The sequence below is a fragment of the Pelecanus crispus genome, chromosome 5, assembly GCF_030463565.1.
Source record: "Pelecanus crispus isolate bPelCri1 chromosome 5, bPelCri1.pri, whole genome shotgun sequence".
Lineage (NCBI taxonomy): Eukaryota > Metazoa > Chordata > Aves > Pelecaniformes > Pelecanidae > Pelecanus > Pelecanus crispus.
This window is the reverse complement of record NC_134647.1, coordinates 80,139,420-80,153,467: the sequence shown is the minus strand read 5'-3', so window position 1 is coordinate 80,153,467 and position 14,048 is coordinate 80,139,420. Positions and strand designations below refer to the sequence as shown.

Below are 14,048 nucleotides of genomic sequence, written 5' to 3'. Positions count from 1 at the left end.
AAATTTTAATAAAAAGTTCTGGATCCACATATTCAGATATTGGGGGAAATTGCTTCCCAGTTTGTGTGCTTGTTCTCGCCACCACCTTGCAAGACTGCTCTGTCTGGCTTCTCCTTTTCTCCTGAAGGAGTCTGGGATTTATGCAGATGTGAAGTGGTACTTAAAGCCAGAATTGAGGCTCCTGTGTTTCAGTGGAAGTGAAAGGGGAGCCGAAGGACATGCTCCTCTGCTGATCCCAGGAAAGCACCAATTTACAAAGGGAGTTCTCAAAATGGCGACTAGACCTAGCGAGGGTGATGAGTAGTTTCTGCCACTGGCTATGGCCCAGTGGCTTTGTACACAACTGGCATTTAAGTGTTCTCATCTAGTTTCATTTATTCATCTTCTTAAACTACTGGTAACATCCATAGAGTGAGTGAGTTCATGGTAGACGCTTATCAAAGACAAGGCATTTAATCGTGTTCGTGAGGGTAGATAGAGAAACTACTTGTGCAAAAATACTAGTTACCTTGTTTATAGTAAGATTTTTCACAACAAGTGAGATGAGTTTATATATACGTTCCCCCCCATGGTCAAAAGGATGGTCTATGTGTATAAACTTCTGGCTGTAGAGAGTGTGCGTGGCAGGTTTTTCCAGATACTGGTAGTATCTTTCACTGTGTAACATTCTTGAAAGCTATTGAATGCATGAAGTAAATAATCACGCCTTTAGACTTGTAAAGAGCTTCTTATGGAAAGCTGGACCTTATTAGATGGTGTGAACTAGAATATTTGCTTTGAAAGTCTCATGTAATCTGACTTCAAGAATCTTCCATGAATGTGTTACTTTTCAGTCGGTTTATCTAGATCGATACCCTCTCTTTCCTTTTCATCAGTGTGACCACCTTCAGTTCTAAACAAGCTTTTAGCCACAGCAAAACAATAGTTGTATCAGTGGTTCCTCTTCTCTTATGCCTGGTAGAAATTGGGTAGTAGAGGGAGAGAGTCTGCCGCTGTTGGAAAGCGTTAATGTTCTAGGTGGAGAAGCGGTAAGCAGAACAGCGCATGCATCTTCCGAATGGGTCTGAACAGCAACGTAGGATATGTGATAGCCATGGAGGGGAAAAACTGTATGTTAGTCTGTATTGAAACTTGTCCTGGCAAACATTTGTTAAAATAAACAGCTTGGAAAATGTTTGGGCCAACAATAAATCAGGTCAGACAAAAGAATACCAGCCAACTGACACAGCAGTGCCTTTCCTGGCTGCGTGTATTGTGACCAGCCCTGACTTGGCAGGGAGGGTGACTGGCGCTGACGAGCTCAATGAGCAAATTTTATTTTGTTTTGCATGAACAGAATCCATAGCTGTAAGGCCATTGTTACTTGCTAATATTTACTAAACAAAGGCTTCCTGTTGAGTAATACCTAAAATTAGAAAATAGGTAGCTTATGCTGGCTTTACATTAAAGATGGATGAGCGGTTATAAAACGCGGTGACCGAAACCATTGAGGAGCGGGGTGCTAATGACAACAGCGTGCTACTGAGATGGCTTGGCTAACTCTGACAGGCTTCCCAGCTGCTTTGTTAGACTGTTCTTGTGCATTAGGTTTGTCAGCTTTGAATACACGCTTTTTCACCCTATTCTTCTTTCTTCACTTCTCCTACAGAGTATGCTTTCGTGTGGTTACCTGTACATTTTGGAAGAGCTTATTTTCAGCTCATGTAAATGACAGTTTAAACCCCAATGAAAAAAGACTCGCAGATAGGCTACTAAGCTCTCTCCAAGCCCTTTTTTTTCTTCTTTAAAGTTTTAGGAGCTTCACCCCCCCCCCTTTTGGTGGGGTAGAGGGCTGACTGATTCTTCTAGGAGATTCCAGGAAACTGTAGTCACCTAAGCAAACAGCTGAACTCACGTGCCCAGAGAGGTCCTCTGTGCTGCAGGGTCACTGGCAGTCGCAGTCCTCTGGTCCCGAGTGCTAACTAGTCTTCTGTGGTATGGCAATTCGTGTTACGAAGCTTGAGAAAGATTTTAAACCCAATACAGCATCTGTTGGTGGAGGAACTTCCTGCTTGACTTCATGTAGATAAATGAATGTGTACAGTGAGACAAGGGACAGAAGAAAAACTGAAAGTAAATATTAATTTTTATGACTGCTTAAGTCAGATTGAATTGCTGCAGGAATTTGTTGGAGACACATTTCCTCGTGCATTCTTTTCATTGTAAACAGTATTTGTTCTACTGTTGTTTTGGTCTTTTAGCCATTTTTGGACTCCTTGGTATTAAAACTGTGTTTCTGTTGATCTGGCATATTTAGATTGTTTTACTACCTGTGGTTTATCAGTCTGTCCTGAACAGGCACTCTCTGCTGTAGCATCTGGTGCATATCAGTGGCTGAATGCGGTGTAGCTGTGGTTCCTGGTGGCTTCTGCCCCCTCCCTCCCCAAGCACCACTTGTGTCACAGACCTTTTGTCTTCTGGAGACACAGAAACAATGTTTCAGATATTTTGTAAACAAATAATACAGTGATGGAATACAAAGAAATCTCGGCTGGGTGTAGCCAGACCTTTGCTTTTGAGAGTACAAATAACTAATCTCATGCTTGAATGCATTATTTTAGTGACAGTGTTCTCCTGGATGGTATGATAAACATCTAATTCGACTCAGCAGTTGTTTTCAATTTGCATTTCCCTTTGAAGCTTACTGCTTCTGTTTCAGACTTGAAGAGGCTTGTGTCCCTTAAGTTTTGGTTCCCCCCCCCTACCCTTCCCCCTCCCACTTATTTTGCTTTTTTCCCCAGCTCTGTTGGTCTGGTAAGATATTATCAAATCTTAATACTAAGAAACTGCATTTTGGGATCAGATACGCTTTAATTAGTCTTCTGCATTTTTTTTTTCCCCCTCCTTAACCTAACCTGTAAGGAACCTCAAGAGGCTGTTTTATCCTGTAATGACAAGCCTGTAGTTGTGGGTCACACGGAACTCCCCAGAATAATTGATGCTGTTTGTCATATGCCTGTGATGCACTGCTTCCTGAGGACTCTCAAACTGGGAGTAATCTGTAGATTGGTTTGGCTGCTTTCCTGCCTAGTTTCCCCTCCCCTACTTGTTAGGCGTCCAAAAGTCTACCCACCACGTCGCCAAAAGGACCTGGTTATGGGGTATGTGCCTGGGTATTCCTGATCACATGATTAGGAACTGTCTTTCTCTCCAGCCACAAGTGAACATCTGTGCATCAGAAGACAGGGACACCTTCATCTTGGCTAGGCAAGAGGCAGTTCTGGTCAAATGATGCACTTGTGCAGACCATCTCTAGTCAGTTGACCACAATATTCACACCCTTCATGTGATATTCACACCTTTCATGTGAGGACTGCATATATTCTGGTTAGACAGCTGATGGGGAAGGTTTGTGGCATACAGCCTTCAAGTGCCTCCATAAAAGCCTATCTGTCCCAGTCCTGCCAATATAAATCATTAGTCCCAATGAAGGGTTGTGGAAGATTTGTCTGCCTCTGGAGGTTTGTAAGAGATGAGATGCGACCTCCATAGACCACCTCCCTCTTAAGTATTTCAGAACTTAAGTCTACACACTAGACATGTTTCTTAGTGAACTAATTGGAATTACCTTTAACTATCTAATATCCTATTTCCTGAAAATAACATGTTACTATAATTTTCATGTAAGTTTTCTATGTTGTCTGATCCACTTTGGGTTTGTGGGCATCAGTACAGCTCTTCTGTCTTTCCTTTTCCCCGTTGCCTTTGCCTGGAGCTGCCCGGTACTCCCAACAGCATTTATTCTTGCATTGATGGAGTACAATTGAGGCTTTGATGGATTAAAGCCCGAAGGGACCATTAAAATTAGCTGGTTTCATTTTGACAGCTATAGAATTTCTCCAAGAGTTAGAAGGTGGCAACAGCCACGCTGGCTTAGACTAAAGCTGTGTCTAACTCGGCGTCTGAGCTCCAATGATTGCCAAAAGTGAATAGTTAGAGAAAAGTAAAAATGATAAGTTGGACATATACCCTCTGAACCCTTTCTGCTTAGGGGAGTTCTTGAGCCATTGCAGGTTACGTTGTTTGTTTTAGTGCAATGCTTAGTAGTTCAGTAGACTGAAGAGTGGAGTAGTTGAGTGAAAAGAAGTTGTGGAGGCAGGTTCAAAAGGAATTATATGAATTCAAAGCCAGCAGGTCTGTAAGCAGTTACTGAAGTGCACAGGAACAGCCATGGTGCAGCAGTTGGGGGTGCTGGGGGACCGGACCGCAGAAAGCGACCAGTCTTGTCTAGTCTCCTGAGCAGCATCGCCCACCGCTGTGCAAGGCACAGGCTAGCTGGACCCACGGCCTGACCTGGTGAGGTATTTATTGTCTCATTAGTAACCCACAGGGAAACTTAGAAGAGCTTGTCCAGTCTCTCCTTGTTTCCATGTAAACTTCTTGTGTCAGTGCTGTGTTGGCAAGAAATTCCACGGGTCTCTTATATGAAGAATCCCCCTTTTCTGTTTTGAATCTGGCTCCTGCTTGCTCTGTTTAATCATCTGAAGTGTGTTACATTTAACTGAAAGACATTGGGAAGCGATTCATTCTACCCACTATTTTCATGCCTTTCATGATTTTCTAATATTCTATCATACCCCCTAGAAAGCATCTCTTATCCAAGGTCCCAGCTTCTGCTGTTGTTGCTTGCATGGAAACTGCTTCAAGCCTGGACTGCCTTCCCCATTAAGCTCCAAACTCTGAGCTATAGTATGTCTTTAGTTCAATGTGTGTTTGTCATAAACTACCTCTGCTACTAAGGTGTACGTGCTGAATCTTTTTTTTTGTTTTTGCCTCTGCAATGTTTGAGTCCTCAGTTAAAACCCATTATGTATACATGTAAATTAAGATAAAGCCACAACTATGTTTCTTTAATAAACTACATAGAGCTTTCTTAATTTACTGCTGTGTAAGATGGGTTTTCCTAGACTTCTGTGTGACCTGTTACAGATAGAGCTTCCTACTCCCCTCCAGCAGGAAAAAACACACAAAGTGCTGGTGAATGGTAGATAAAGTTTTTGCCTTAGTCCACTTCCTGAGTCAAGGTTTTTCCTTTGACCATGTATGAGCTAGTCTGAGTTGAAAAAAAAATAAAAATCTCCTGATATTTGACATCTAGGGAGCACAGTGGTGCTTAGAAGGCTTGCTTCTGCACTAGATGCAGTCGCGTGTAATTTGTACATAGTCCCCCCACTGACCCACCTGGCAGTAGTGATATACTGTACTGATGTGTCATGTTGTACTTTGTTGATTCCTCAGAAAAATTTAGGTGCCTCTAGCCTAAATATAATGTCCTGTAGCCAGAACAAAGTGGCTCAGATTTGAAACTGTTCTCTGAGTAACGCTGGATCAATTTGCACTGTACTGTAATTGTCTGTATTGACCTGTTTGTTATCATGGCCACAGACAACACAGAATTGCCATTCCTTTTTGCTCGGTGGGGAAGTGAGTCAGCTTGTATTAGATCCTCTTTTTCTTTTTCATAAGCTAGACTTGCCTGAATTTGAAAGCTTTTTACCGCAACTTGCAACGCAGCACTCTAGCACATGTGAAACTTTAATTCCGTGCACCAGGACCTCTTTCTGTAACAGAACGGAAGAGCCTGTGGTTTAACCTGTGCCATGTATGCAACAAGAACTATTTTTTCTAAAAAATAAGGCAGTGGGGCAGGATTTAGGGGCACATAGCAAGAGGCATATGCTGTAAAAGCCATCACCCTGTATGTGTGCTTGTTTGAGAATTCTTCTGATTAGACCTAATTCCACAAAATAATTTAGGTGCTCAACTTCTTTATGAGGACTGACAGACTTAGAGAGACCTTTGTAGATCTAGACTTACATACTAAAGATTCTTAAGATTTGACTGACACTCAAGTTAAAAGCTAGCCAACACTTGCCAAGAATCTTTAATTCTATGAATATACAGAAGTGGTGTTGAATTTCTATTAGGTGAAGAAATATCTAATGAGCAACCCAAATCTGCTTTTGTTGATATTCTTTTTTGAATATATGTAATTATCAAAATGGTGGTTGATGCAATGACATGAGAAAAAGAAGATGGTTTAATTCAGAAACCTTAGGGTATTGGTGTAGACTTTTTTTGAGTATACTTGCTTGACTTTTTGGGAGAAATGAGTTTATATGTAAACGGCATACAACATTGCAAGTAAACTGTTGGCAAATGCTAGTATAACTCTTTTTTTTTTTTTTTAACAATTTCTTTGTTCTAAGCAGGCCCAGCAGCCATACAGCCTAGACTTCAGTGCAGCTAAATAGCATCAAAGTGGTTTGTAATGTGATTGGTCATTAATTCACTGTTTTAATGTAGTTTCTCCTTTATTTTTTTCAGAAAATCAAGATGGCCTGCATCAGGTAGTACACGAACGCCTGGGGGAGTTGCTACGTGTTTTAAAAGCAGTGATTAATAAACATCAGACTCTAAACTCAGTTGATATTCTTAGTGCTGCAGGAACCGTTATTGCAAAAGTAAAAGGTAAGGAATTACTACCTTTCATGTTACTGGAAAATTGTAATTAGTGACTCGACTCTGGCTTGGAGTTATAGATAGGATTCTATGTATACAGAAGAAATGGGTTTTTTTAAGAGTAATACTTTAACACTTGTTAAAAAATACCTTCTCTAAGTGAAAAGTAATATTAAATAGCTTGTTCTTCTGTTGATGTAATAATTCTGCTTATAGGAAGCTAGCTGCAAATGCACACCAAATTCCAAAAGTGCAGACCTTTGATCTTGACCTTTTCTTTACCTGTGTATTGCAGAATAATATCACAGAATAATAAACCTCACATTTATCCACTTAGGGATTTGTCAAAAATCTTTGCTTAATTCTATGAATTTGTAGGGATGGTGGTGTATTTCTATCAAGTGAAGAAATATCCCATAAACCATCGCTGTTTCTTCTCTGTGTAGCCTTTGACTGCAGCTCTGCCTACGCTGAGTAAGTCCATTATATTACTGTGGAACCAGTACAGTTTCTTCCGTGCGGGATGGAGAATGCTTTGAGTACGGTTAAATCTCCACCTCTTGCCTGTGTTAAATCACGTGGAACATCTTCCTTCAGAGACACAGAATTTAGTTTTTCTCCTTGTTCTAGGGGTTTTTTTTCCCCTTATTTCCTAATTATCGTAGTATGTCTGAACATAGACTGCTGATTCAGTGAAGGAGGAGTATCAGTTAAAATGCTAATGTGTTTAGCTGCCTGTTTCCTGTGTCTTGGATTCTTCCAAGCTTCTGATGGGTTCTTCCTATTGATATAGAGCTTTGCCAGTTTATTTGATCTTGGCAGGTACTAGCAGCCCACTTTGCATTTTCATCCTGCTACATGTAGAGTTTCTTATAGGTCCGTCCCTGGTATTTGAAATGATCACGGGATTATAACTGCAACTTCTGAACTTGCTTTAGAGAATTACACATAACAGTAGAAATGCAAAGGGTTGCTGAGAGGTTGCTGTTTGTCTGGAAGAGTTAAGTACATGTGTACAATGGTAATCAGGTATTTACATGTGAGAACAGGTTAAATTTTTAGTGAATGTGAATGTTTAGTGAACATAAACACAAATGTTTAGTGAATGCAAGTCTACATCCACCTTAGACAAACTGTTTCCATGCTTAAGTGCTATGGTAAGATTACCGTGTCTTCCACTCCCCCCTAATTTCAGTGGACACAGGACAATGTTCAACTGCTCTTTCTTTAATGTAAGAAACGTTGTGGAGAACTGACTTAAGGTATGCAAGTAAATCAAATTACATCAGCCTTTGCTAAATCATGTTTCCAAAAACTATTGCAATAACATCTGTCCGCTCTGGCCGACGTAGTTTATCGAGGTTGTTCTTGATATGCAATGCCCCAAATTGATCATTGTCTATACTGTCCAAGCTTACCATTACAGAGTAAAGCAGTAGAATTACTTTCCTTGTCTCACATGGTAACATGGTTGGTTGATTCAATAATTATGTTGGCTTTTGTCAATTTTTGTGTTTGATTTAAAGTCCATGATAAGTCCAAGGTCACTTTCTGTAGTTCTAGTGCTGAATCAGTTTTGCAGTTCTAGATCTATGATCTATTCTCACCCTTCTGCTTCTGAAGTGGAGAATTAAGCACTTTGTTGAATTACATAATCCATTCCTCCAGAGTACTTGCAGCCTTCTGAATTTGATGCCATATGTATTTTTTTTCTCTTCTTGGTGCACACTCTTCCATCATCCAGTTCAATAGCACTGAACCCTGGGCAGATGTACTGGTGTTTCATACATTTTCTTACATGCAGCTCTTTCTGCCAGGTTTGATGTGTAGCTGTTCTTTGAATAGTTATTTTAGGATTTGTTCATTTCTCTTGATTGTGAGCAGAAGAAATAACTTCAGCACTAAGCCTTTTTTTGGCATTACAGATATTCACATACACTTTTTAGCTCCCCCCCCCCCCCCCCCCCCCCCCGAACAGATTTTAGTTCATGTAATTAATACGTTTGCACTTGAAATAAATTAACCGCTAACACTGGCATTGTAGAGTTCACTCACTGTTAATGTACTGAGTTTATAAGGAGATACAGTCATGGAGGGATTGCATTATTTCCTATATGCAAAGAAAAACTACTGTTAGGAAAGCACTGTGCATATTGTATAACTACAGAATTTTGAAAGTTACTCCGCTCTTTATTGTTGTAAGAATGCAACTTGAAACAAAAGCAGCATAGTCACATCTTCCAGTTTTCTGTCAAATGCGTTCAAGTGGGTCAAGTTGTAAGACCGTACTTTAGGTACATCTGAAAAGTCTGTGTTCAGCCATAGCTCACTTGAACTACCTTAAATATGATCTTGTATGATGAGAAACCTCTCAAAGAAAAAAAGGCACAAAAGAAGTTGATTTTGCTATGGTAACAGTCTTTGTCCTTGAGCTGGAACTGAGCTCAAGTTTTGAATTTTTTTTCCCCCCTCTTGGTTACATTACTCTGTGAATAATTTTCTTATTGGCAGTGGTTTGACAGTACTGAAAATCTAGCTTTAGGACTCCTGCTACGGGATCCAAAGTACAGTGAGGATATGGTGCACAGTGCTGATCTGATACAAACGTGTTCTTCCAGCTTTTAAATAGATAAAAAGTGTTTTCTGATGGAACAAAAGATTATGGCACGCAATTGCCGGTCATAGCATTCTCACTAATTTCTCATTGAGTTATTCATCTGTCTCATAAGCAGCAGACGTTCTGGACCTAGAACGGAGAGGCTGGCGTAAACTGTCCGGTTGTTCTTTGGCTAAAGCAAACAGAAACTCGCTCTGTGGCGCATCGTCGTTCCTGTCATCCGGCGCTGTGTGACCTGGCCTCACGGAGCTCCCAAGTTAATTGTAAGGAAAGGGAGCTCCGGATCACACTAAAGAAGGTGGTCTTGGTCAGTCCTGCCCCAATATTTGTAGCCTTTGATACGAACAAGTACTTTCATATGAAGACTTTGGTAATGCCTATCAGCATTTGCTCAGCCATGCATTGTATTCCTCACGTGCCTGGAGATGGAAACGGGGAGTTACAGGGCTTCAGCTCTTTCCGACTGGTACTTCAGCCCTACTTCTTGGAGAACAGCAAAACCTTCGCTGTATGAAAACGGCCTACCTCCCCCCAGCATAACCTGTGGGAAATGTGAAGGCAGTTTGTCTTTAGCACCTGTTTGGTTTTTACAGCTGGTTTTTGTGTGAGGATGATACTGCTCTGCGTTTGTGTTCAAACTGAAGTGTAACACTGCTGGAACTGAGGAAGCTGAAGTAAACTAAAGCGTGTTGTGGTGACTTGTGAGCACATCAGACCTCAAGTTTGCTTACAGTGGCCTGTCAGTAACACATGTGTTCACAGGTTCTCAGCTGTGGTTGTTTCGCTAGAGGTGATGTAACTTTTGAATAAACAGGAAACTACAAGAATGTGAGGAGCGGGCAGGACAGAACCAGTATCCTTTTCCTCTGTCTTCCCAGGCTGTCTTAATGTGACATTGTGAAAGAAGTTAATCTGACTCATCTGTTTCTTGTCATTGGAGGACAGAACTATAAAAAGACATGGAAGCACTCCGTATCTGTAGACAGATTTATGACTAGGAAGAAGATTAACCTGGCACGGAAAATTTCTGATTTTTATTTAGGAGAGGATGAAATAGAAACAAGCTGGGATTTACATGTGATTTCCCCCCCCACACCTCCCCTTCAGAAATAGAAGCATAACTGGTTTGGGTTCTAGAAAGACCTTTTTGAATCTTTGCGTAATGCCAGGGTTTCAAATCTAGTTTGTATTTGGAACTTCATATGGGGCAAATTTAACAAATAACTGCCTTCGCTCTTAATGAAATCAGTTACAATAACTTTGGAACCAGTGACTGTCAGTGACTCTGGCTTGTAAAGTATTCTCGTAAGTATGGCAGGTTGCATTGTGATTTAAACATCATGTCCAGTGCAGGCAGACCACCCCTTTTGAATTACTGCAAGTGGGAATATTTTGAATGCTAGCAAAAATTGGAGTGCTTGTGCCCCTCCTTCAAGCCTCTCAGCCATTTCTCAGGTCCTTCAGTGGGAATGATACGAATGTGCTTGTAGTTCTGCTGTGGATGTCTAATGCTTTTCCTTTTGGACAGATTGAAGGAAAAACTAGCTATAGCATGTTATCTTAATCTTGCTACAGCAAATGATGTTTGGCAGAACAGATAATGCCAGACTTTTACCATTTTAGACTGAGGTTGCAGGAAGATGTAGGGCGGGGGAGAAACTTGATTTCTCTGGTCATATCTTGGACATGATATGGTTCACCAGGCCTCTTTGCTTGGACTCTACTACCTATACGTGCTTACTTGAGTGCTTCGTGAAGAGTGTCTTTTAAATTACACCTCACTTGATCTGGGAGAACTGAGACTTACTGAAGCGCTTGCCTGGAACCTGTTTAGACTATTTCTGGATGTCGCTTCCCAGTCTGGCACACCATCATACTCATAGTTGTTATTTTCCCACTCGGTGTCTTTAAATAGTTGATGGCCCCAGAGTACATAGTTTCTCTGATCCCATGCTGAATTCAAGTTTGTACGGTTCTTCTGCTCTAAATTGCACCTTTTGACTTAACTGAATCATTAGAATGAACGCAGCTTCCTGGTAAAGCTGAAAATTGCACTTGTCTTGTAGAAATTCCCTTTTAGGTATGTTTTCTTCTAATAGTTCTGTGTCAAAGTTAAAAACCTCTAGCAAGGTGAAGTAATTTCAGTTTTGTTAGTGTATCTGTGATGTAAACTCGGAGCAAAATTTATTATGGAGGGAGTAGGAAATAGTTCCTCAAACTTGTCTTGTTGGCATCCAGCTGAAGTTGGGGAGGCTGCCAAACTTTGTAGTAAGTACAGGCTGGTGAAATTATATGGCACAGAGAACTAAAAGTAGAACGGTGGGGCCTGGACAGCCTGCTGATCCTCTCTAGCTGTGAGAGCCTGAGAATACTCTTCTGCCTCTTTCCAGTCTGCATACTACTGCTCTTTATTCAGAGTCCTCCCCCCATATTTTCTACCCTACTTTTTTTTTTTAAGATGAGAGGTAATAACAAGAAGTATTACAAGTCTTTGTTTTGGGAGAGGGAGTGGGTTTTGGTCTTGGTTAGGCTTTTTTGTTTGCTTGGGTGGTGGGTTTGTTTTTTAAATCGTTCTGAAAGGTTCTTGAAAGCACTGTGGGGAGTTTAAGGACAGAAAATTGGTGGCAAAGGTACTTAGTTCCAACAAGTCAGCCAGTTGCTTACTGCTTAAAAGTCGGCTAGTAAAGTATGGATTGAAGATGTGTTCCCGTCTAAGGAAATAGATGATGGTGTTACTGTATCTGTCTGTTAGGTATGAGAAAATTGACCTTCAAAGAGTAAATTCTGCAGATCGGTGTAGCTTAGACTTGCCCAGGCTCTGCAGACAGCTGGCAAGGTAGCTTTGCTGCTGCCAGTCCTACACGTGTCTGTGGGGAGGGGAAGGAGGAAGCAAGCCAACTCCTGCAGACGCCGGCGTGGCTCTGTCCCCTGGGTTTCCTGGGCTGTGCTGGCTTGATTTGACTGGAAGGGGACAAGAGAGCATCGCAGAATGCGACGTGTGCTGTGCTGTGGTCACCGGGAGCTGTCTAAGCATCATCTTTTAAAGGCCCTGGTTGCATTTGGTCTAGCCAGCTGACAGCCTCTTCTTCGTAGTTCCAGAAGCATTGCTCAAAGGTCCTCAGGTGCTGCTTCAGCTTCTGGGATTCTGGCTTCCAAAACTTCCATGGCTGTTGCTGGTTCCCCAGCCTGTTCTGTGCTTGATTCGGAAAGCTTTTGATGGCGTGACTCAAGAGTTGAAACTTTGCGGTGTCTTGCAGCATTTTGATGAGGTTGCCAAACCCACATCAGTTTGAAGACAGCTTTGCTAGCTTTGGAAATATAGATCCACTTTAACGCAAGCTAGGCTTGCATTTCAGGTACGGGATTCCAGATTTTAATGTATTGCTATCATACGATTTTTTTAAAGTTCATTATGTGCCATCTGAAGTCTTACTTAAAAGCGTTAAGTTGTATACTTGCTTTGAAATCGGTAGAACTATAGATAGCTAGCTGTCATTTCCAGACATGGAAAGATTACTACAGTTCATTGTTGTCAGTAGCTATTGTGTGCAGTCAGGATGTCCTGGGGAAAGAGCGTGCATGCTTTAAAGTTGGATGTTAAGTACATCAGCATTCCAGCGGTACTAAGCTAGAAGAAAGCTGTTTGTATTCCACCGAATTACTAAGAGCTTGGACTAACCTTTTTGGGGAGAAGTTGTAATTCTGAAAAAATTTGAGATTGGTTATTCCATTTGTGATGGATCCTGACAAGAAAGGATTTCTTTGGTATATAAAGTGTAAAGCTTGACAAAACTCTTCCTGGAACAGGAAGGCAGAGTGAAGCAGACGGCATTTCTTTAGGGAGAGGCTATCTGTATTAATGTTTCATTAGCGAAGTGAAAGAAGTGCTCTTTCTCTGAAGACAACGCAGTTAATGGATATACGAATGTTTCGGTGGTAAGTGCTTTCAACGTATAGACAGTTTTTCTTGGTTCCTTTTAATTTTGAAACAGCTTGCGTTTCATGCTGGCACTCAAATGATTTTTCCAGTCATTAGTGGCTGGTAATCAATAGATCTTGTAGTAACTGTTGTTGCTTAATGATTTGGAATGCAAAGTTTAGATTTCTAAGCAGTGTTATCTCTGGAAAAGCTGATATTTTCAACTAACCTGAATTTAAAAAAAAAAATAAAGAAATCCACTGCTATTTGCAAAGTTATTTAAAAAAAATTCATCTGTGGAGCTTTATTGAGTCTCATTTCAAACAAAGGTGCCAGAGGCATTTTTTTAATATAATTATGAAGTGTAGAAGAGTGACGAGGTAGGAGAAGCATTAATTTAGCAGTGAACTGTGGCAACAGAGGTTGTTAATATTTTTGTAATATGTTGCTATTGGTTTGTTTGGGTTTTTTTGCTGTAGGCTTATTACAACACATTCTTCCAGATCTGCATGTAATTGTGAAAATAGCCCATGAGAAGAATACATATTTTCTGTAATAGCTTTGTATAGAAATAGTTGTTACAAAAATGTTGATCAGGCCTGTTGGCATGCTGTGTAAAAAGGAACGGATTCAATTGTGTTAATTTGCAGGTTAAAAACTTTTCCTTTCACAAAGGAAGTCTAATGGGGGAGCAGATTACTGTACTTTCTTTGTTTGTTACCCATTGGTGTTTAGGCACCTGGCAGGAAATTCAAATACTTTTTAAGATTAAAGTCTGTTACTTTAATTTGCTAAGAAAATGTCTATAGAATGGGCAACATTTAAACATGATTTAATTTTTGCTACTTCTAGAAGTCATTGTAGTCTATTATTTCCATATTTCCACACTTGAGATGTAAGGAGGATACATAATATTGTCACAGATCTTGCAGAAAGTGGTGAATAGCTATATGTGTGTCATTGCAGTATCTTTGAAACAGATGAGCATGAGTGTAACTTAGGCATCTAGAT

General features: G+C 40.7%; 1 protein-coding gene across 1 annotated transcript in view; it reads left to right on the top strand.

The window, feature by feature from the left end:
- The window catches only part of ARHGAP29 (Rho GTPase activating protein 29), a 50,740-nt gene that overhangs the window by 16,177 nt on the left and 20,515 nt on the right, over positions 1–14,048 (top strand). The window contains exon 2 of the mRNA XM_009480244.2: positions 6,367–6,510. Coding sequence (XP_009478519.1) covers positions 6,367–6,510 — 144 coding nt within the window. The remainder of the gene's footprint in view (positions 1–6,366; positions 6,511–14,048) is intronic.